Source organism: Mobula hypostoma, chromosome 8 (genome assembly GCF_963921235.1).
Source record: "Mobula hypostoma chromosome 8, sMobHyp1.1, whole genome shotgun sequence".
Taxonomy (NCBI): domain Eukaryota; kingdom Metazoa; phylum Chordata; class Chondrichthyes; order Myliobatiformes; family Myliobatidae; genus Mobula; species Mobula hypostoma.
In genome coordinates, this window is record NC_086104.1 from 63,480,596 (window position 1) to 63,504,945 (window position 24,350).

The 24,350-nt window shown below is 40.0% G+C and overlaps 1 protein-coding gene across 1 annotated transcript in view; it reads right to left on the reverse strand.

Annotated features, from left to right (window-relative positions):
- Positions 1 to 24,350, reverse strand: part of LOC134350581 (vesicle transport protein SFT2A-like) — an 87,629-nt gene that overhangs the window by 4,457 nt on the left and 58,822 nt on the right. Inside the window, 3 exon segments of the mRNA XM_063055987.1 lie at positions 2,418 to 2,447; positions 7,447 to 7,505; positions 8,915 to 8,950. Of these exon segments, the coding sequence (XP_062912057.1) occupies positions 2,418 to 2,447; positions 7,447 to 7,505; positions 8,915 to 8,950 (125 nt within the window).

A 24,350-nucleotide genomic window follows, 5' to 3' on the forward strand; every position in this document is an offset into this window, starting at 1 on the left:
GAAACCTTCCTGAATACATTTAACAGATTTCACCCACATAATTACCCAACAGTATGGCAGTCCTAGTTTATGTTCGGAAAGTTAAAATTTTTCTACTATGATAACCCCTTTATTCTTGCAGCTTTCCACATATTGTTATTCCAATTCCAACTTGAAAAAGGCAATCATCTTTTTTAATTTCTCAGCACCCATAAATCAGACGTGAGAGCACAGCAGAACATCTAGAAAACTTCTGAAATGCCCGCTTTGCTGCCGCTGCTACTGTGTGGTAACCGGAATCTCCGGAGCTGAAGGCCCTGAAATCCTCGGCTTTGCGTGTTTCAGCGGCCAGGGAGAGGTCGAAGGCACTTGGGAGGCTGTATCGGAGAGGCTGGTCGGAAGCTCTAAGTTTTCGGACGGATGGACTCAGTGTCGGCTGTGGTCTGCTGCTTCCAAGGTATCGGCAAGTTGACGGTGCCTGGAGGTTTATGGCAGGAAGTTTCTCCCTTTTGCCGCCTGCTATCAGGGACTTGGGAGTCGATCGACTCGGGACTTTGAGACTTTTTTTTACTGTGCCCATGGTCTGCTTTTAGTCAAAATATGGTATTGTTTTGCACTGCGGTAACTATATGTTATAATTATGTGGTTCTGTCAGTGTTAGTCTTTGGTCTATCCTGTTTTTTGTGATATCACTCCATAGAAACATTGTATCATTTCTTAATGAATGTATGCATTTCTAAATGACAATAAAAGAGGACTGAGTGTTCTCATAATCTAATCCTCCCTAGATGATCCTTTAATAATTTTACTTTTGGCAACTGCTGAGATGTTCCCTTTAATAAAAATGCAACTGCCCCCCTATTTTTGCTTCACTTTTATCCTGTCTAGAGCTGTATCTCCGTACCCAGGAACTTGTTCAAGGCCTGGGGATTTATACGTTTTTGTGTGCTTTAGACCACCAGCACTTTCTCTTTTGTAATGACAATATGTTGTAAGGCATCATTTTTCATTTCCCTTCATTCTGTAAAAACATCACTGACATGTGCAATTACAAGTATGTTGCAATAATGTTACTAAGTAATTTTTACTCGAGTGTTTTGTTGCCAGCTGCCAGAGGCTGAAGTTGTCATTTATGAATTTAAGGACTTGGCCATCTTGGTTGGTATTGTGCTACCAACCACACGGTGAAAGATACTGAAGTCCAAAGTCACAATACTTTCTTTGGTTTTGCTTTGCAGTGCTTATTCTAAATGGTGTTCAACATGGTAAATACTGATGCAGCTAATGATCTTTTGTTGCCCATGTCTGACCTGGTAACACATTGTCTTTTTGGTCAGGTATTCTATGGTCACTATTTCCAAATTGTTTATAATTGTGCAAACATCTCCGGGGTGGGAAGGAACAAACCCAGGGATAATAATAAATAGAAGGAACATAGGAAGAAGCCACTTAGCCCATTAACAGCTCCTAGCAGAGGAACCTCATCAGTTTCATTCTCCCATAGACCTATACTTATTTTTTAAAAAATCACATAACCATCAACTTCACTTTGCCATTATTCACATGGAAATCGGTAACGAAGGAAATCCTTGTAGTTACAGGGAGAACATGCGAAGTCCACACATGTAGCAACAGAGGTTTGGATAGAACGTGGATTTCTTAACCTGTGAGGGAGCAGTACTACATGCCCCAGACAAACTTCACCCTTGGATGAAAGAGCAGTGAGGTAATCCAATCATCCACTCCCTTTCTTTTACTAACTAAATCTTATATAACGATAATGTATAACTTGGAGCTGTTAAATGCCTTTCAAACTTTGCAGAAAGAATATGTTCATGACTTCTAGTTAAAGAGATATTTTCACATAATGTGTGTGTGTATGTGTGCGTGCGCGCCCTTAACTCCTGGTGGAGTCGTTGGGTGCCATCATGACAAGCTTTTGGTATGCTCATCGTACGGCGTGTCTTGGGACCTGAAACCTGGTAGAGCCCATCCCTCTCCAGGTTTTTTTTCTAGCTCAACCCAGGCATACAAGGGAGCCGGCCGGATTCGAACTTGGGACCTCTCGCCCCAAAGTCCAGCGTTGATGCCACTATGCCACCAGTCGGCACAATTATATGTTAAATAACTAAACTCTAGTTCTCAACTGCATGTAGCATAAATTGGCATCCTTAAAACAATAACAATTTGAAAACTAGAAGTCTCCATTTCAGAGGACACTTAGTCATAACACATGCAGATTATGTATGAAAGTGGAATTGATTGAGGAAATCAGTATTGGTTATATTGAATGGTAGCGTGGACAAGAGGGATCATGCAGCCTATTCCTACTCTTACTTTATGTCCATAAAATATTCAATCAATTAAATATTGCAACAAAGAAACACATAATCAAAGAATACTGTATCATAATAAAATCAGTTTTTCAAAAGACTCACCTTGCAAAGGGAATGTATGACAGACTGTACCTGAAAGGAAAATTGGGATAAAATTCAAAAATCTGAATAAGCTTTGTCCATAATCTATCACCTTTCCTTAAGTGCTATCAAAACAAATTTAATATTTCTCATTTGATTTAATTAATGAATACAATCATTGCGAATGGGTTGAACATATGATTCATAAATATAAATATTTAGTACTTTTTTCAATTAAACTAAATAAAAATTACTACTCTAGTGCAAAACACTCTTTCAATTGCTCAGGTAGATGCATCAAATTTAGAAAATAAAAGAAATGTATCATCACAATTATTAAGGAACCACTTATATTAACTCAATAAAAACACATGTATTTATACCTGAGAAACTACGCAATAAATACGCACACACTGAACTCAAATTTCCACCCAATATGCTCTAGAAAGAAAAAAAAAGCTACATGACTTTTAGTCTTGGACAATATTTGTTAATTTTATATGTAGAGGATAACACACTGGATAAAAAGACAGAAAGGGAATAAGAAATACTGGAAAGGGAATACGAAATAACAGGATTGAGTTACTAAATTAGGCTGTGAAGCATTATTTCAATGTGCCAAATGTTTGCACCATTACAAGAATGTGAAACTAACACTACAACATTAAACTTCAAACTTTAACAAATTTTAAGATTTTCAATGAAAGTAGTATTAATATCGTAAGATGGCTTTAGAGTGTCAGATCACAGGCATTCCAACAGAACGAACAGCAGCTTGTAAAACAATCCTTGCAAAAGAAGTTCTTGCTGGTGGCCTGACTTTTGGATTCATAAGGTTACAATTGGTTGCCACAACAATTTTTGAAGAACGCAGTAACTATTCAAGCTGCAGTTTTGTGAGATTTATCGTACTTTGTTTAGATTTAGAAATAGAGAACAAAATTGGAATTGGGGCAAGGGGTGCAAGGAAAAGACTAGGCTTTTTCATAGGGGCATAGCAAAGAAAGTCTGGAAATCTCCAAGTGATGAAGACAAAAGGTATAAACACATTTTATTAATAATTGGTTTTGACAGAAAGTTTCCTTTAAATTAGAGGGTCATCTATCTGAATTAAAAATGACAGGGTTTAATAGGGAAAATGTAGAAAAAAGCATTTCATTTCAATCATTCAGAGTAGATTAATTATCTATAAAAACTGGCTTCTGTGATAAATAAATCTTTAAGAACAAGATTTTAAAATTCTACTTGATTAAGGATATGGGTGACCTATGTGTTATAACTCTAAGTAAGAGAAACTTGTCTTACAGAATTTATCAATAACTAGCAAAATATGTGAGATATAGAATAAAATCTGCTGTAACAGAACTTATGGAAAAATGTAAATAAATTCATATAAAGTTAAATATAGGCCCCACCTCCCCCTGGTACCCCATCTGTTACTCATTTTTATGCACACATTCTTTCTCTCACTCTCCTTTTTCTCCCTCTGTCCCTCTGAATATACCTCTTGCCCATTCTCTGGTCTCCCCCCCACCCTTGTCTTTCTCCCCGGGCCTCCTGTCCCATGATCCTCCCATATCCCCTTTGCCAATCATCTGTCCAGCTCTTGGCTCCATCCCTCCCCCTCCTGTCTTCTCCTATCATTTTGGATCTCCCCCTCCCACTCCCACTTTCAAATCTCTTACTAGCTCTTCCTTCAGTTAGCCCTGACGAAGGGTCTCGGCCTGAAACATCGACTGTACCTCTTCCTATTGATGCTGCCTGGCCTGCTGTGTTCACCAGCAACTTTGATGTGTGTTTTTTCTCTAAATGATTTAGTAGGTAGATCTTGCCTTTCACTGAGGTCGAGGTAGGGGATCTTGGGCTTAAAAAGGTTGGTGACCAGTAGTCTACTGAGTCTCTGTGAGTGGAAGTTAGGAACAGGAAGGAGTCAATAACTGTACTGGGTGTTTTTGAAACTGAAACGTCGACTGCGCCTCTTCCTATAGATGCTGCCTTTATGACTAAAAGTAGTTTTCACCTGATGCTCTTTTGCATCTTTAACAGTTGTTGATCTACTCAGTCTCAGGCACTAGTTAATACCAACTACTTTTGTTGTCATTATTGTTGCAGTCACCTCTTTTCCATTCCAATAACAGAACACTTATATTTTTTGCCTTATTTGCTCCCTCACATTTTCTTCAATCTATTCTGAGGGATGAAAGTTCATGTACAGCTTATCACTGTGTAGTATCACAATCATGAGCCTATTCCTCTTACTAGCCCAGTGAGTCTGATTTTTAACGTTCTATATGAACTTTGCATCCCTCAGAATAAATACATTGCACACGGCATCATATAAGTAGCATTCACAACAAAAAAAACATAAATTATACAATTTTAACAAAAACACAACTGGACAGCAAACATTTATTTTTACTACAAAATGATCAGAGTAGTCATATTGTTACTAAACTGTAGTGATGATTAGGGTTTTGCTGGTTGGTTCAAGAACCAAGTGGTTGAAGTGAAGTAGCTGTTCTTAAATCTGGTGGTAAGGGACTTCAAGCTTCCGTACCACCTGCACAATGGTAGCTGCAAATAGATGGCATGTCCCATATGATGGGGATCATTGATGGATATTGCCATCTTGAGGCAGTACCTCCTGTAGATACAACCACTTGTGGGGACGGATGTGCCTGTGAAGTACTGGGCAGAGTCTCCTACTCCGTGCAACTTCTTAGGTTCCTGCCATACCAGATCATGATGGATTCTGTCAACAGTCCACCTGTAGAAGTTTGCTAGTGTTCAATACTAAGCCAGGATACCTGCCAGGATACTGTCAACAGTCCACCTGAAGAAGTTTGCTAGTGTTCAATACTAAGCTGAGCCCCCTTAGCCACCCAAGTAAAGAAAATGCTGGTGTGCTTTCTTCATGATTATATCTACGAGCTGGACCCAGGACAGGTTATCTAATATGTTAATGTCCAGGAATTTCAAGCTGCTGACCCTCTCCACCATCAATCACCCAACATAGTCTGATGCACGTTGCCTTCCTTCCCTTCCTGAAGTGTGGCCTAAACAATGTCTTGTACTGTAATGTGACACCCCAACTCTTATACGCAATGCCTTGCCCAATGAAAATAAGCATGCCATATGCCTTCCTTACCATCTTGTTTACCGCATTCCCATTTCAGTGAATTATACAGACTTGTCTATTCAACACTTGCCATTAACTATGTATGTCTTAATTTCCCAAATGCATCACTTCCTATTCTATTTGTTATTCTCTCATCCACTTTCCCTTTTGATCTACATCCTGTGGTAATTTTGGGATAATTTTCTTCAGGTGCAGCAGATGCGACTTCTCTAGCTCTTCACTATGCTCTGGACAACAAGAACTCGTTTGTCAGGCTGCTGTTCATTGACAACAGCTTGGAATTCAACAATCATCTTATCCAAACTCATCATTAAGCTTCAAGATCTGGGCCACTGTGCTTTCCTATGTAACGAGATACTCTACTTCACCATTGGCAGACCACAATCAATGCGGAATGGTAACAACAACATCTCCTTGATGAACATCAAAACTGGTGTACCTCAAGGCTATGAGTTTAACCCTCTGCTCTACTGTCTATATGCACATAACAGCGTGGCTAAGCATGGTTCCAAAGCCACATACAAATTTGCCAAAGACACCACTGTTGTTAGATGAATCACAAGTCTGCTTACTAGAGAGAAGGGTGCCGCAACAACTTCCCACTCAATGTCGGTAAAGCTAAAGAGCTGACAGTTGACTTCAGCAAGTGTAAGGAGGGAAAATATGTGCCTATCTACATTGAGGGAAATGAGCAGTGGAGAGATTCAGCAGCTTTAAATTCCTGTGTGCTAAAATATCAGAAGATACAGCCCAGCACATAAATAATACCCAAGGAGTTCACGCCTGCGTTTTTACTTTCTTTGGAGGTTCAGTGTGTCACCGGATACCCTAACAAATTTCTACAGGCGATCTGTATCCTGAATGGTTTTAAGATGGTCTGGTACGGCAATTCAAATGCACAGGAACTTGAGAAGTTGCAGAGAGTGGTGAACTCTGCCCAATACATCACAGACATCTCCCTCCCCATCATCAGCAATATCTACAGGAGGCACTGCCTCAAATATCTCCACCATCCTGGCAATTCCATCTTCTTACAGCCACCATTAGGCAGAAAGTACAGAAGCCTGAAGTCCTACACCACCAGGTTCAAGAACAGCTAAATCCTTTTAGCTATTCAGTTCATAAAGCAACCTACAAAACCTTAATTATCTCCACAGTTTAGCAACATGACGACTACTCTGATTATTTTGAATAAGAATGGACTTCGCTTTTTTTCTTGTTCTAATTGTTTTTGTAAAAAATTGTGTATAATTTCTGTTCAGTTTATGTTTTTCTTGTGCCTGTGATGCTGCTGCAAGTAAATAAACTTGACTTTGACCTTACTGTGCATTATACAAGCAATTTTGGTGTCATCTGCAAACTTATTATTTGTGCCACTTACTTTTTCATCCAAATCATTAACATACATTGCAAACAAAAGCAGACCCAACACACTACTGGTCATAGCCTTCCAAACTGAAAATCCACTCCCCTCCTTTACCACCCTCTGCCTCATAATATTATTACTGTTTATTAAATTTAAAACACAAAGTGTTATTCTGGTTGCTGAAGGATCCCATGGAGGTTAAACTAATTTTATAACATATTTAGTTTGAAGCCTGTACATGGACAAACAAATATATACATTAGAAATCACTGTTTGGTGTGTTGGGTTGTTGTGAAACTAAAACCAAAAAGAGAATAAAATTAGTTAAACAAATTTAATTTGCAATAATTGAATAGTGGAATAAATTTGCAGCTTTCTACCATCTATGCTCCAACAGATATAGTAGATTAAACAGTTATGATATCAAATGTCAACTACAACAAACATAAGAATAAAAATGTCCTGAGATATTTAATTTTGGTTTAATTTTATCTTTAGATAATAATAATAATAATAATAATAATAATAATAATAATGAATCTTACCAAGTTGTTGCTAGGAACTGTAATATACAGAAGACTAAGGCAAGTCCTTTCTTGTGCCACTAAAAGTAAAAAAAAAGTTTGACTAGTTCTAAAATGTTAAAAATATTTAGCAATTAGATAATTACTAGCCACTTGTCATCATAGGAATTCATCTGCTATGGTGCAACCTCTCATTCTACTTAAAGATATCAAACAATGCACAGGGTTTCTGCTTCTGTGCATGGATAACATTTTAGTTGTAATTTTTAATTTTGCCCATTTCCAACATTACAGTAAAATGAATTTCAAAAGCAAATACATTTAAGCAACAGTGCACTCCTGATTTTATTGACATCCATACAAGAGTCATTTTTTTTTAGACTTACTGTATGTTACTAAGATATTCAGAATGCACTGCTAGGAGCAAGAGTACTACTGAAGTTAGTGCCATAAAGGATCATTATATTACTATACACAGACAAATGTGTTATGGACAGCATTGCTGTGCTAGGCACCTGCCTCATTGCATTGGTGGCTCATGTCACACCAAGCCATGAGATCACCATTTCACTATTCTGACAGTATCAGTGGAGGACAGAGGTTTTTACTAGTTCCCTGGCACAGCAGCACAAAGCCTGAGTGTGTCTTTTGCTCTCTAGGTACCAGTGGTATCCTAGTTCAGAAGAAAACAAAAGCTTTAACAATTTCAGCTAAGCCATGCACAGTGACATCAGGAAAAGGTTCTTCACACAAAAGCAATTTCAAAAGTGAGAATCCTGCAACCAAAAAGCTGTTGTGCTTAGATTAAGTGAAATTTTTAATTGATAGGGATTTGTTAAGTAGTGGTGACCGGTACAAACCAAGTAGATGGAGGCAGCATATAGATACACTAGAACTGAAAGGATGGCAAAATGGGCTCAAGGGATTGAATTTTCCCCTCCAGTTGCCATCTCTTTAATGTTTTATATGCAAAATTCTATCCACAGAATAGTCAGTAACACAGGTGAGGAGGCAACAGTTTATAATATTCCATGAAACTGTAAACTGATGATTACTGTGACAACAAATTTGGAAACACCAGTTGATTGACAAACGTGGAATCTGACAATTCCTTAGTTGTGGTATATTAACGTCCATGGCTGTTATTCATTTGAAAGCGAACAGTGGAAATTCTGTTCAAATCTAATACTACCCATTCACAAGTTTTCTAATAAACATCACTAAGATATTTAACTTGAAGAAGCAATGCTATTTCTCTTTTACCCCTTTCCAAACTACAGCGGCACAAAAGTCAACTTAACTTTTTAACTGAAATCAACTTACCTGCCAAAACACAAACATTGAACTAGGGACATTATAGTCCAGGTAGTTCAGGGTGTTGGAGGTTTGTGAATTTAAAGACCGTCAACTGGGGACCAACACAATGTATAATTCTTAATATGCTGACAATTTATTTCAAAGTGAAAAGGCCATAGTAAATGGTACCTACCCAAAATACTGCGCATAATGTTAAAATGAAGCACAGCTGCAGGGGAAAAAAGAGAAAACGTTTTTCTTTTTTAAAAGAAGTTGCAGTACAACATATATTTAAGTTAGGCATAAACATCACGAATTTGACAACAATGCAACTGTTGCCAAACCCAAGAGGTACAGTCTTCTGTTCCTTTAATACTCATTTACTTTGTTTTGACACTAATTGCCTGTGGCTGCTGAAGGAAGAAAAATACCCTTTGTTCAGTACTTATTGATTCAGTATATATTAGTTGCCTAACAAAGAAATACTACCAGGGAAAATACAAATTTTGAAATTATACTGTTGTATTTGGCCATATGGAACTACAGGTGTTTACCCAAGAACCTGAAATTTTATAACTCACATGTGAAATCCAGATCCCGTTCTTGTTGACTAAATTCTATTACAATTTTTTAGCTGTGCTTTGTCACTGGACTCTGAAAGGAGTCAAATGAAGAGCAGTTCGTTGAGATTTCCCGGATTTTGCAGTAGAGGATCTGTTCATGTTAAATTGAGGACAAGATGCTCGAAATTCATTTGAATAACGCAAGTACAAAAGTGAATGATAATTTAAAAAGGCAAGTTAGTGATTTTCTTCCCAGTGGCTTTAAAAAAAATTAAAAGTTTAGTTGTTTATTTAATTTTCAATTTTAGGTACACCGAGAAGCATCTAAAAAAAACCTGGCAGATACACACAGAATACTGGAGGAATCAGCAGGTCAGGCTGTATCTTTCGAGGGAATAAACAATTGAAATTTTGGACCAAAACACTCCATCAGGACCTGATGACGCAACTGTGGCTGACAAGGGAAGTGAAATACAGGATCAACAACAGGCAGCAACTAAATAAGCAATAAGGAGAAAAAGAACTAAATACAAGGTACACTGGCCAATAATATATAGGAGAATGTAAATTATACATAAGAGATGTTGGAGGCCATTATTAAAGACAGCATTTCAGGGTACTTTTGGCACATGATAAAACAGGTTTAAGCCTTTAGGGGAAATCTTGCCTGACAATTCTTTGAGGAAGGAACAAGTAGCATTGACAAAAGAGAAGTGGATGTTGTTTACATGGATTTTTAAAAGGTTTTTGACAAGGTGCTGCAAAGGAGGGCACTAAAATAAGATAGACGACTGTGGTATTACAGGAAAGGTACTAGCATGGATAGAAGATTGGCTGACTTGCAGGAGGCAAAGAATAGGAATAAAGGAAAACTTTTCTGGTTGGTTGAATGTCACCACTAGTGTTCCATAGGGGGTAGTGTTGATACCACTACTTTTTACATTATACCTCAATAATCTGGATGATGTAATTGATGACATTGTGGCCATGTTTACGGAGGACACAAAGATAGGTGGAGGAACACACATCAAAGTTGCTGGTGAACGCAGCAGGTCAGGCAGCATCTCTAGGAAGAGGTACAGTCGACGTTTCAGGCCGAGACCCTTCGTCAGGGGCAGGTAGTGTTGAGGAAGCAGGGAATCTGCAGAAGGACTTGGACAGATTTAGGAGAATGGGCAAAGAAGTGTCAGATAGAATACAGCACAGTGAAGTGTATGATTATGCATTTTGGCAGAAGAAATAAAGGTGTAGAATATTTTCTAAACTGGGAGTGAATTCAAAATTCAGAAGTACAAAGGCACTTGGGAGTCCCAGTGCAGGATGCCCTAAATGTTAACTTGCAGGTTGGACTGGTAGTAAGGAAGGCAAATGCAATGTTAGGATTCATTTTGAGAGCACCAGAATATAAAAGCAAGAATGCAATTCTGAGGCTTTATAAGATGCTGGCCAGACCACATCTGGAGTACTGTGAGCAGTTTTAGGTCCCATATCTAAGAAAGGATGTGCTAGCAATGGAGAAGGTCCTGATGAAGTTTACAAAATTGATCCCTCAGGAATGAAAGGATTAAAGGAGTGTTTGATGGCTCCAGGCCATTACTCACTTGAGTTTAGAAAAATGAGGGGATATTTCATTGAAGCCTACTAAATACTGAAAGGCCAGATTAGACAGGGCGACGATGTTTCCAATAGTGAGTGTAATGCTCTGGTTAAGATTTCTACTGCTATGCTGTGGGGTACTTATATTTTAGCAGATTTCTGCAAACACAGTGTGTCCTGTTAGGAAGAGTGTTTTGGTTTCGGTTAAAGGAGCCATTTTAACCATAGAAAAACTACAGCACAGAAACAGGCCTTTTGGCCCTTCTTGGCTGTGCCGAACCATTTTCTGCCTAGTCCCACTGACCTGCACACGGACCATATCCCGCCATACACCTCCCATCCATGTATCTGTCCAACTTATTCTTAAATGTTAAAAAAGAACCCACATGCCCACCACTCTCTGTGTGAAGAAGCCCCCGCCCAATGTTCCCTTTAAACTTTCCCCCCTTCATCCTTAACCCATGTCCTCTGGTTTTTTTTCTCCCCTTGTCTCAGTGGAAAAAAGCCTGCTTGCATTTACTCTATCTATACCCATCATAATTTTATATACCCCTATCAAATCTCCCCTCATTCTTCTACGCTCCAGGGAATAAAGTCCTAACCTATTCAACCTTTCTCTGTAACTGAGTTTTTCAAGTCCTGGCAACATCCTTGTAAACCTTCTCTGCACTCTTTCAACCTTATTTATATCCTTCCTGTAATTTGGTGACCAAAACTGAACACAATACTCGAGATTCGGCCTCACCAATGCCTTATACAACCTCATCATAATATTCCAGCTCTTATACTCAATACTTTGATTAATAAAGGCCAATGTACCAAAAGCTCTCTTTACGACCCTATCTACCTGTGACGCCACTTTTAGGGAATTTTGTATCTGTATTCCCAGATCCCTGTTCTACTGCACTCTTCAGTGTCTTACCATTTACCCTGTATGTTCTACCTTGGTTTGTTCTTCCAAAGTGCAATACCTCACACTTGTCTGTATTAAACTCCATCTGCCATTTTTCAGCCCATTTTTCCAGCTGGTCAAAGTTTCTCTGCAAGCTTTGAAAACCTTCCTCACAGTCCACTACACCTCCAATCTTTGTATCATCAGCAAATTTGTGGATCCAATTTACCACATTATCATCCAGATCATTGATATAGATGACAAATAACAATGGACCCAGCACTGATCCCTGTGGCACACCACTAGTCACAGGCCTCCACTCGGAGAAGCAATCCTCCACTACCACTCTTCGACTTCTTCCATTGAGCTAATGTCTAATACAATTTACCACCTCTCCATGTATACCTAGCGACTGAATTTTCCTAACTAACCTCCCATGCGGGACCTTGTCAAAGGCCTTACTGAAGTCCATGTAGACAACATCCACTGCCTTCCCTTCATCCACTTTCCTGGTAACCTCCTTGAAAAACTCCAATAGATTGGTCAAATATGACCTACCACGCACAAAGCCATGTTGACTCTCCCTAATAAGTCCCTGTCTATCCAAATGCTTGTAGATTCTGTCTCTTAGTACTCCCTCCAATAACTTACCCACTACCGACGTCAAACTTACCGGCCTATAATTTCCCAGATTACTTTTCAATCCTTTTTTAAACAACGGAACAACATGAGCCATTCTCCAATCCTCCAGCACCTCACTCGCAGACACTGACATTTTAAATATATCTGCCAGGGCCCCTGCAATTTCAACACTAGTCTCCTTCAAGGTCCGAGGGAATACTCTGTCAGGTCCTGGGGATTTATCCACTTTAATTTGCCTCAAGATAGCAAGCACCTCCTCCTTTTCAATCTGTACAGTTTCCATGATCTCACTACTTGTTTCCCTTAATTCCATAAACTTCATGCCAGTTTCCTTAGTAAATACAGTTGCAAAAAACCCACTTAAGATCCCCCCCCCATTTCTTTTGGTTCCGCACATCGCCGACCACTCTGATCTTCACGAGGACCAATTTTATCCCTTACAATCCTTTTACTCTTAATATACCTGTAAAAGCTCTTTGCATTATCCTTCACTTTGACTGCCAAGGCAACCTCATGTCTTCTTTTAGCCCTCCTGACTTCCTTCTTAAGTATTTTCTTGCACTTTTTATACTCCTCAAGCACCTTATTTATTCCCTGTTTCCTATACATGTCATACAACTCTCTCTTCTTCTTTATCAGAGTTGCATATCCCTTGAGAACCAAGGTTCCTTATTCCTATTCACTTTGCCTTTAACCCTGACAGGAACATACAAGCTCTGCACTCTCAAAATTTCTCCTTTGAAGGCTTCCCACTTACCGATCACATCCTTGCCAGAGAACAACCTGGCCCAATCCACGCTTTTTAAGATCCTTTCTCATTTCTTCAAATTTGGTCTTCTTCCAGTTTAGAACTTCAACCCTAGGACCAGATCTATCTTTATCCATGATCAAGTTGAAACTAATGGTGTTATGATCACTGGAACCAAAGTGCTCTGCTACACACACTTCCGTCACTCGTCCTAACTCGTTTCCTAATAGGAGATCTAATATTGCATCCTCTCTAGTTGGTACCTCTATATATTGATTTAGAAAACTTTCCTGAACACATTTTACAAACTCTTACAAATTTTACAAAGTTTGTCCAACTTAGGAATGTTGTGCCAGCCAATCTGGTTTCCCTCAGTACGTGTTGTAACCTTCTGCCCAGTGGGATGCAATGGAAGATTCGAGACAGGTGGGCAGGATCAGATTTCTGAAGGGCAGTTGTCTAGTTTGGGGTCTTTTGGCAGAGATGCAGAGAAGAGCACAAGGGAAGATGTTTGGAGGACCCTATTCGAAGGGGAGACTCTATTGTAAGAAGTACTTTGTGCAAAGGAAGAAGTGCCAATTCTCCTCAGTTAGCCAGTTTGTTCGAAAAGGTCTTTGAGGGAAGTTTGAACCATGGTGTCTTTCATGCAGAATGTGGGTTCAGTGCGTGAGTAATCAAAGCGAAGCATCCCGATTAACTATCTCCAACGTTTATGTGCAGTTTAACTGGTTTAACTGTAATGGGCCCTTTTATTTTTATTTTTCTGTTAACTATTTGTTAAAGTTGAAATATTGGTGAATATACTTCTTTTGTAATTTTATGCCAGTGTACATCTGTTAATTTTCCGGCGAATGATAACTTTGCACGGGGCAGTAATTACAGAGCATTCACAACAATGTTCCTTAATTGGAACATCCCAACTTTCCTGTTTGGTTGAACCCAAATCATACCAACCCCGTACATGTGTTGCTTTTGGGAGGTGGCCTTCTCACAACTGAGTCATATGGCTGTTAGCAGTTAGATAATAAGCCAAGATTCTATATGAGCCCCAGTGAGAGGGCTTCATGGGAGAGTCTAGGACCAGAGGGCACAGCCTCAGAATAGAAGGATGTCCCATTAAGACAGAGATGAGGAGGAACTTCTTTAGCCAGAGGGCAGTGAATCAAAGGAATGTATTGGCACAGATGGCTGTGGAGGCCAAGTCATTGGGTATATTATATCAAAGGTTCTTGATTAGTAAAGGTAGTAAAGGTGCCAAAGGTTGCAGGAAGAAGACAAGAAAATGGGGTTGAGAAGGAAAATAAATCAGCCATGACTGAATGGCAGGGCAGACTCAATGGGCCAAATGCCCAATTCTTCTACTATGTCTTATGGTCTTATGGACTGGATTCAGTGGTGATGGCTTCAGTCAAACAGTCCAGATAATACTGTACATATTAGTTTAATATGATTTTTATTATATGTTTCTGAAACTGTAGATTGCCCAGTGGCTTTGTAGTTAATCTTTAATATGGTGAGGGAAGAAAACAGACTTTCTAAGGTGTAACAGGTTCTAAACTCAAATGTATCAATAACATTTTTATTTAAGTAATGGCAACAAACTACACAAATTGGCACTAAAAACAGAGGGGCATTATTTTCAGTGTTGATACCATATAATCCTGATATTGACAACTGGGTTAAATGGTATTGTACTTTCTTGTATAACAAGTCACTTTGTTAGTAACTTCCTTCCTTTAGCTGATCAGGAAATATCAAACATTTAAAAGTGTGGCGATAGGTTAAATTGCCTAGCCTCTGCCAGTGAACTCTGTAACAACCACTTCAAAACCTGCAGCATCCAGTCACTGCAATTCCAAAACAGAACTTGGTAGTTTTGAAGCTTTTCATTCCCCTACTCAAGGAATGTCACTGTCACATATAGCTGAGAAATTTTAGGAGAGCTCACATTTACTTCAAATTTTAGGAAACCTTCTAATACATTTAGAACACAACTTTTTTTGTTCTTGTGTAGTAAAGTGCATTTGGATTTTTACACTCATCTTAAGGTAATATATGTTTTCTACATCATAGATTTTCTTCTGTTGCATGTCTATTTTAAAAAAGATACTTGAGAACCTGGAAAACTCAATTCTTTGACAGGGCTTTAAAAATGGAGTACTTTATGTTCAGTAATTTGCATTCTAAGAAGAATGGTAATAGCAAACAACCAAATCTAATATCACTTAATGCATCAAATATATTTAATGACGTTCACTTCCAAAACACCTTTAACAGTAAATTTTCTCAAGCTGCTTCACAACAATGAATAAAAAAATGATGCCATGAAGACACTTGGACAGGTGGATGGAAAGGTAACAAAGTAATCAAATTTAAGGATTTCATAAAGGAGCAAAAAGAGTTAAAATGCATAGAGAGAAAATTCCAGGGATTAAGGTCTTGGGAGAATAGTGATTAAAATTCACTCCATACAGAAGTCTAGAGTTGGAGGAAAGTAGATTATCCTTTAGAACATTAGGAAGATACAGATGTTAGAATAAAAAGGAAATAGAGTGATTCCAGAACATTTGATGGGGATTTAACAATTGAAGCTTTACTAAATGGGAAGGTAAAGTCAGTCAGGAAGCATGTGATCATGGGTGAATTTGACTTGCAGCAAAGTTTTACACAGGTCTCGAGAGTGTAGATTTGCATCTCACAACATCGGGCATGAGGTCCACTTACTTCCCTCACTTAATGGTAAGATTCTCATACCTGCCATTCGTTAACTAGGAGCTGACTGACACCCATGAATTACAAGATCTTCCTGCCACAAATGGTGAGCTCTGCCCCAAAAATACTTTTGACAGCAGAAAAACCCACATCTCCAAGCTTACAGGCAAAACACTTCGAATGTTTATAAATGGAAAGACAATTCTCAGCTTATTTTCTTTACTGCACACCATTTCCAACAAACTGCATGCAGCTGAACAGGACTGTTCACAATCTGTGTATTATACTTGAATCCAAAATAAGCTTCCACTCATAAATCTGCACCATCTACAAGACCACCTGTTTCACTGGCCCTTACCCAACACCCTCTAATGATTAGTTCACCTGTTATTGAAACCCTCATTGATTCCTTTGCTAGCTTTAGAGTTGTGTTTTTAAAATGTTTTCCACAAATTGAGTTATTTCAACAGAAAATAGTAAGACCCAACAGAGCTGTTGAGCAGGTCCAGCATTAGATAGGTAAAGCAAATGTTAGCTAGTTATGTAATAGTCTGCAGTGAATGGACTTAAATGTTGACCTGAATGTATGAATTGTCCAGTGATTAGGTTAGGATGAATCCGGTTTTGTGGGGGGAGGTGTTGCCGAGGTAGTGTGGCTCGATGGGTCTACACTATATCATTATGCCGTTGCAGGTTAATACTGAACAAGAGAAAATCTGCAGATGCTGGAAATCTGAGCAACACACACAAAATGCTGGAGGAACTCAGTAGGCTAAGCTTTATTTCACTAGTCCTGCTGAAGGATTTCGGCTCGAAACATCGACTGCACTTTTTTCATAGATGCTGCCTGGCCTGCTGAGTTCCTCCAGAATTTTGTGTGTGTTGCAGTTTAATACTGGCCAGAATTTACCAATGGGCTATGATAAATAAAGAAACTAAACACATATAAATTGTTAGGATAAGGCAATTATTAGAAACACATGAACAATCCAAGAATTTCTCTGACATTTCAAAGTCAGATTTAATAACTGTGAAAAGTCCAACGGGCAATAATTAACCAATAAAAGTGCTTGAGCCCAGTGCTCTGGTTTCCTCCCATAGTCCCAAGATGTACCAGTTGGTAGATTAATTGTTCATTCTAAATTGTCCCATCATTAGGCTAGGTTTAGGGATACTGGGTGATGAAGCTTGAAGGGCCACTGTAACTCAATAAATAAATAAAATTAAACAGGGGAAAGGAAAATCATTTTGAATATCACAAATTGATTTCCAACCAAATAAGACCATAAGATATAGGAGAAGAATTTGGCCATTTTGCCCATAGAGTCTGCTCCACCATTTCATCATAGCCGATCTATTTTCACTCTCAGCCCCAATCTCCACCCTTCTCCCCGTGTGCTTTCATGCTCTGACTAATCAAGAATCTATCAACTTCAGCCTTAAATATACCCAACTACTTGGCCTCTACCAACCACCTGTGACATCAAATTCCACAGATTCACTACTCTCTGACTAAAGAAATTCCTCATTCCCATTTAAAAAGTACACCTCTCTGTTCTGAAGCTGCATCCTCTGGTGTTAGATTTCTCCCAGCATAAGAAATATCCTCTTCACATCCACTCTATCGAGGCCTTTAAACTCTTCCTTCAGTTAGTCCTGACGAAGGGTCTCGGCCTGAAACGTCGACTGCGCCTCTTCCTATAGATGCTGCTTGGCCTGCTGCGTTCACCAGCAACTTTGATGTATGTTGCTTGAATTTCCAGCATCTGCAGAATTCCTGTTGTTTACCTTTAAACATTCGATAGGTTTCAACGTGATCACTCCTCATTCAGTGAGTTGAGGCCCAGAACAACCAAACACTTCTCTTATGATAAGCCTTTCAATCCCAGAATCATTTTTGTAAACCTCCTTTGGACCCTCTCCAATGTCAGCACATCCTTTCATAGATAAGGGTTCCAAAACTGCTCACAATACTCCAAGAAAGGCCTCACCAGTGCTTTCTAATACCTCATCCTTGTTTTTATATTCTAGTTCTCTCGAAATGAATGCCAACATTTGCCTTCCTCACCACCGGTTCAACCTGTAAATTAACCTTTAGGGAATCCTGCATAAGGACTCCCAAGTCCCTTTGCACGTCAGATTTTTGCACTTTCTCTTCATTTAGAAAATAGTCTAACACTTTTATTTCTTCTACCAAAGTGCAAGGCCATGCACCTCCTGACACTGTATTCCATCTGCCATTCCTTTGCCCATTTTCATAATCTAAGTCCTTCTGTAGCCTACTTCCTCAAAACTACCTACCCCTCCACCTATCTTCATATCGTCTGTAAACCTGACCACAAAGCCTTCAGTTCCATCATCCAGATCATTGACATATAACATAAAAAGAAGCGGTCTCAACACAGACCCCCTGTGGAACACTGCTAGTCATTGGCTGCCAACCAGAAAAGGCTCCCTTTATTCCCACTCTTTGCCTACTGCCAATCAGCCAATGCTCTATCTGTGCTGGTATTTTTCCTGTATTACCATGGGATCTTATCTTGCTAAGCAACTTCATGAGTGGCACCTTGTCAAAGGCCTTCTGAAAGTCCAAGTACATAACATCCACCATTTCTCCTTTGTCCATTCTGCTTGTTATTTCTTCAAAGAATTCCAACAGATTTGTCAGGTGAGATTTCCCCTTAAGGAAACCATGCTAACTAGGGCCTATTTTATCATGTGCCTCCAAGTACTTGGAAACCATATCTTCAGCAATTGACACTGACATCTTCCCAACCACTGAGGTCAAACTAACTGGACTATAATTTCCTTTCTTCTGTTTCTCTCCCTTCTTTGCAATTTTCCAGTCTTCTGGAACCATTCAAGAATCTAGTGATTCTTGAAAAATCATTACTAATACCTCCACAATCTCTTCAGCTACCCGTTTCAGAACCCTGGGGTGTACACCATCTGGTCCAGGTGACTTATCTACCTTCAGATCTTTCAGTTTCCCAAAAACCTTCTCCCTAGTAATGGCAACTTCACCCACTTCTGCTCCTAACACTCTTGAGCTTCTGGCATGCTGACAGTGTTTTCCACAGTGAACACTGATGCAAAATATTTGTTCAGTTTGGATGCCACTTCCTTGTTCCCCATCATTTTCCAGCTGTCCGGTATCTACGCCACCTCTCTTTTACACTTTATTTATCTGCAGAAACTTCAGGTATTCTCTTTAATATCATTGGCCAGCTAACTGTCGTAATCCAATCTTTATGACTCTTTAAGTTGCCTTCTGTTGGTTTTTAAAAGCTTCCCAATTTTCTAACTAACTACAGGTGCACATTCCTTTATCCAAAATTCTGAAATCCAAAAAGCTCCAAAAACTGAAGTGTTTTTCGCCAACAGTTGACGTCACTCAGGTGTGACGTGGTAGCACTAGCAGAGGCCGCCAGACGTCAGTTATGGCTCAGCGCTCGTACTGGTTACACGTGCCTTTGCTGTTCGCTGATATTTTGTGTTTAACTTCACTGTGAAAATGTCAAAAAGAGCTGCCGATACCCCTGTGGGTTACAATGAGAAAAAGAGAAAGAAGCATCTACCATAATCAATAATGCAGAAAGCGGAGTTATTGCATAAGCTTGATCGTGGTGTGTCTGTGCGGCGTCTTACTGAAGAACATAGTGTGAGAACTACCACTGTATATGATTTAAATAAACAGAAAGACAAGTTACTGAAGTTTTATAGTGACAGTGACGTTCTACGTTTATTCCAATAAGTCACTTACCATGTGTTTGATTCGGTTCGTTTGAAGCTGTATATTTTTATGTTTTATTGAATGTTTTTTTTTTGGAAATAATTTTTTTTCTTGTCATTATTCCCTAAACAATACAGGATAACAACTATTTACATTGTATTAGGTATTATAAGTAATCTAGAGATGATTTAAAGTATACAGGAGGATGTGAGTAGGTTTGGTGCACCGCCGGGTCCTGAAGTCCACCGCACTGAGACAGGTTAAATAAGGGACTTCAGCGTACCTATTTTTTGGTATGGGGGGGGGGGGTCCGAAATCTGAAAAATTCTGAATTACGAAATGCAACTGGCCCCAAGGATTTCGGATAAAGGATTGTGGACCTGTACTAATTTTTATTCTATTATATGCCCTCGCTCTCACTTCTCTTCTCAGCCATATTGTATCATCCTGCCTTTAGAATATCTCTCCTCTGTAGGATGTATATATCCTATGCCTTTGAATTGCTCCCAGCAATTCCAACCTTGCTGCTCTGCTGTCATCCCTACTAGTGTTCCTTTCCAAACAATTTTGGACAGTTCCACTCTCATGCCTCTGTAATTCCTTTTACTCCACTGTAATAATGATACATCTGATTTTAGTTTCTCCGTCTCAAATTGCAGGGTGAATCCTATTATATTATGATCACTTGCTCCGAAGGGTCCCTTTACCTTATAGAACATAGAATAGTACAGCACAGTACAGGCCCTTCGGCCCACAATGTTGTGCCGACCCTCAAACCCTGCCTCCCATATAAGCCCCCACCTTAAATTCCTCCATATACCTGTCTAGTAGTCTCTTAAACTTCACGAGTGTATCTGCCTCCACCACTGACTCAGGCACTACATTCCACGCACCAACCACTCCCTGAGTAAAAAACCTTCCTCTAGTATCCCCCTTGAACTTCCCACCCTTTACCTTAAAGCCATGTCCTCTTGTATTGAGCAGTGGTGCTCTGGGGAAGAGGCGCTGGCTATCCACTCTATCTATTCCTTTTAATATCTTGTACACCTCTATCATGTCTCCTCTCATCCTCCTTCTCTCCACAGAGTAAAGCCCTAGCTCCCGTAATCTCTGATTATAATCCATACTCTATAAACCAGGCAGTATCCTGGTAAATCTCCTCTGTATCCTTTCCAATGCTTCCACATCCTTCCTATATATGTATGCTCTCTACTCAATTCCAGTTCATTGCACAACACCCAGTCCAGAAGTGCCGATCCCCTAGTGGGCTCAAACTTGAGCTGCTCAAAAAAGCCATCTCAAAGACATTCTAGAAATTCCCCTTCTTGGGATCCAGCATCAACCTGATTTTCCCAATCTACCTGCAAATTAGAATCTCCCATGACTACTATAACATTGCCCTTTTGACGTGCATTTTTGATCTCCTGTTGTAATTTGTAGACCACATCTTCACTACTGTTTGGAGGTCTGTAAATGATCCTCATTAGGTTCTTTTTACCCTGTAAAAAGGAGGCATCCAGTCAAAACCCTGCTCAAGTAAGGTTGCCAGAATCCCTATTTATATGATAATATTGTTGTGAATGGTGCTCTTGTTTGGGTAAACTGTAGTCGGAAAATAGGACAGATAAATGAGTAATGGCCAAATAAGCTGCATTCACTCCACTACGTCTAGTCCAGCAACACCAAAGTGGGCACAATTTTAACCACTGGAAACACAACCTCTTGTGTTACTTTCGAAACTGGAACCCGGGTTCAAGAACAGCTTAAATAAAAACACAAATAATACATACAAAATGCTGGAGGAACTCAGCAGGCCAGGCAGGATCTATGGAAAAGAATACAGTCGACGTTTCGGGCCAAGACCCTTCTTCATCAGGACTGGAGAAAAAGATGAGGAGTCAGAGGAAGAAAGTGGGGGGAGGGACGGAAGAACCACAAGGTGATAGGCTGTCTTCAGAGATAGAGACAGAGAGAGATCAAGAAAGGGGAGGAAGGTGTTGGACCCCTCTTTCTCTGTCTCTGGAGACAGCTTATCTACTGTTGTCTATTATAAACCCACTGACTTTCACAGCTCCCCGGACTATACCTCTTCCCACCGTTCGCCATCCCCTTCTCTCAATTCCTCCAATTCCACTGCATCTGCTCTCAGGATGAGGCTTTTCATTCCAGAATGAAGGAGATGTCCTCCTTCTTCAAAGACAGGGTCTTTCCTTGTTCCACCATCAACACCGCCCTCAACCGCAACTCTTCTATTTTGCGCACATCTGCCCACACCCCATCCTCCTGCCACCCCAACAGGGATAGGTTTCCTCTTGTCCTCACCTACCACCCCACCACTTCTGCATCTGCACTCTTCATAACTTTGGCCATCTCCAGCGGAATCCCACCACCAAGTACATCTCTCCCCCTCCCCCGCCCCCACTTTCGGCAGGGATTGCACCCTACACGATTCCCTTGTCCACGTGTCCCTCCTCACTGATCTCCCTCCTGGCACTTTGCAAGTGGAGCAAGAGCTACACCTGCCCCCACACTTTCCCCCTCACTGCCATTCAGAGCTGCAAACAATCCTTCAAGGTGAGGCAACACTTCATCTGTGAGTCTGTTGGGGGCATCTACTGTATCCAGAGCACAAGGTGTGACCTCCTGTATTTGGTGAGACCTGATGTAGACTGCAAGACTGCTTTGACGAGCAGCTATGCTCTGTCTCCCAGAAAAAGCGGCATCTCCCAGTGGCCACCCATTTTAATTCCACTTCCCATTCCCATTTCAACATGTCAGTCCACTGCTTTCTCTACTGTCGTGATGAGGCCACATTCAGGTTGGAGGAGCAACACCTTATATTCTAGCTGGGTAGCCTCCAACCTGAAGGCATGAACATCGATTTCTGGAACTTCCGGTAATGCCACCAACCCCTCCACCCCATCTACATTACCATTCCCAATTCCCATTTCCCTCTCTCACCTTATCGTCTTGCCTGCCTATCACCTCCCTCTGGTGCTCTTTCCCCTTTTCTTTCTTTCATGGCCTTCTGTCCTCTCCTATGAGATTCCCCCTTCTCCAGCCCTATATCTCTTTCACCAATCAACTTCTCAACTCTTCTTCACCCCTACCCTGCTCCCAGTTTCATTTACTACTTTGTGGTTCTTCCACTCCTCACCCCATTTTCTTACTCTGACTCCCCAGCTTTTTTTCTCCAGTCCTGTGAAGGGTCTCGGTCCGAAACGTCGACTGTACTCTTTTCCATAGATGCTGCCTGGCCTGCTGAGTTCCTCCAGCATTTTGTGTGTACTGCTTGGATTTCCAGCACCTGCAGATTTTCTCTTGTTTGATCGCAGCTGTAAGAAAATGGCCATGATGGCCTGCACCCATTCCACTGAGCAAATAACAGGCATGATAACTGAAGGGGTCATTTATAATGCAGAGGCAGAGGTTGGGATCACAAAATGCTCAATCCGAGAATACAATAGGGCTTGTACTGTAGTCTCAATCAAAACCAAAATGTGACTTAAATAAATTTGTTCTAAATTTCAGAAATCATCAAATATTTAGCTTACATATGAATAATTAAAATGCTCACTGATGGGAAGAAACAAATTATGCGTATCTAAATTTTGCAGGCAAAGAAATGTGCATCACAGAGTGGGAAGATTTTTTGGTTTTAAATAGTAGTGATCCATATAGCGCTTAGGGATGACTGCGTTAATCAGATTATTGATGAGTCTGCTCTTTGAGTCCACACCATCCATCCTGCCACCCAAACCATCTCGATATCCTCTGATTCTCTTGAAGTTCAAAATATTCTCATTCTTGGTCTTGAAGATACTCCCAAGATGGATCCAAAAATTGTACATCATGAAATATCACATCTCAACCCTAAATAATCAACCCTTTATCTGGAGATTCCACTTGTCCTTGAAGTGTAACTGTCTGTTGCAAAAACAGGAGTACACAAGAATGCTTTATCTTTTTTCTTAATATACAATGTCCAGCTACATACACCCCTGATTGCTACTTCAAACCAACCATCACCTACATCTGATAAAACTCACCTCAAGGAATTGAGGGAGTTTATGGGAATTCAAAAGAAAGCAAAATTACCTGATATGGCTGCTTGGAGACCACAAAAAGGGGACTGGGTACAAAAAAAGAAGTAACACACACAGATGATGTTGTTCTCAGAGTGAGACAGACTCGAACTCCAGGAAAAATTGTTGCTTTTGCTGTATTTTACTTTTAATAATTGTGCTTGTAATAATATTCCTCACTTCTGCCTTACTAACACAGACAAAATTGCATTTACTATAGAAACTGTCTCATCTGGCTTGAGCCCTCCTAAAACCTTCTTTCAAGTTTCCATTGCAGACTCGTACTAAGCCTCAGACTGGCTTAAAGATTTATCTGAAACAATAGCTAAGACCTTTCCAGCTGTTGCAAATTTAGCTTCTGCAGTAGCTATTATAGTTTCTGGGTGGACTGGCACCACTTTAAATTACGATGAAAGGTTTTTTTTTGCAGTTTTCCAGTGTACAATTCTCCTAGCAATTGGAACATTTCATAGATTTTGTTGGGATATTGAAGCCTGCAAGGATGGAAGTTTGACTTTGTTTTTGTACAAAAGCTTCCCCCATAAGACTTGGTTAACTCCCATACCTAATCTGAACGACTATGACTTATGTCTCGTATGATTATTGTGCTATACACTGCCTTGTACTCGCCTCTTTACCTATCCCTCTTATAATGTGG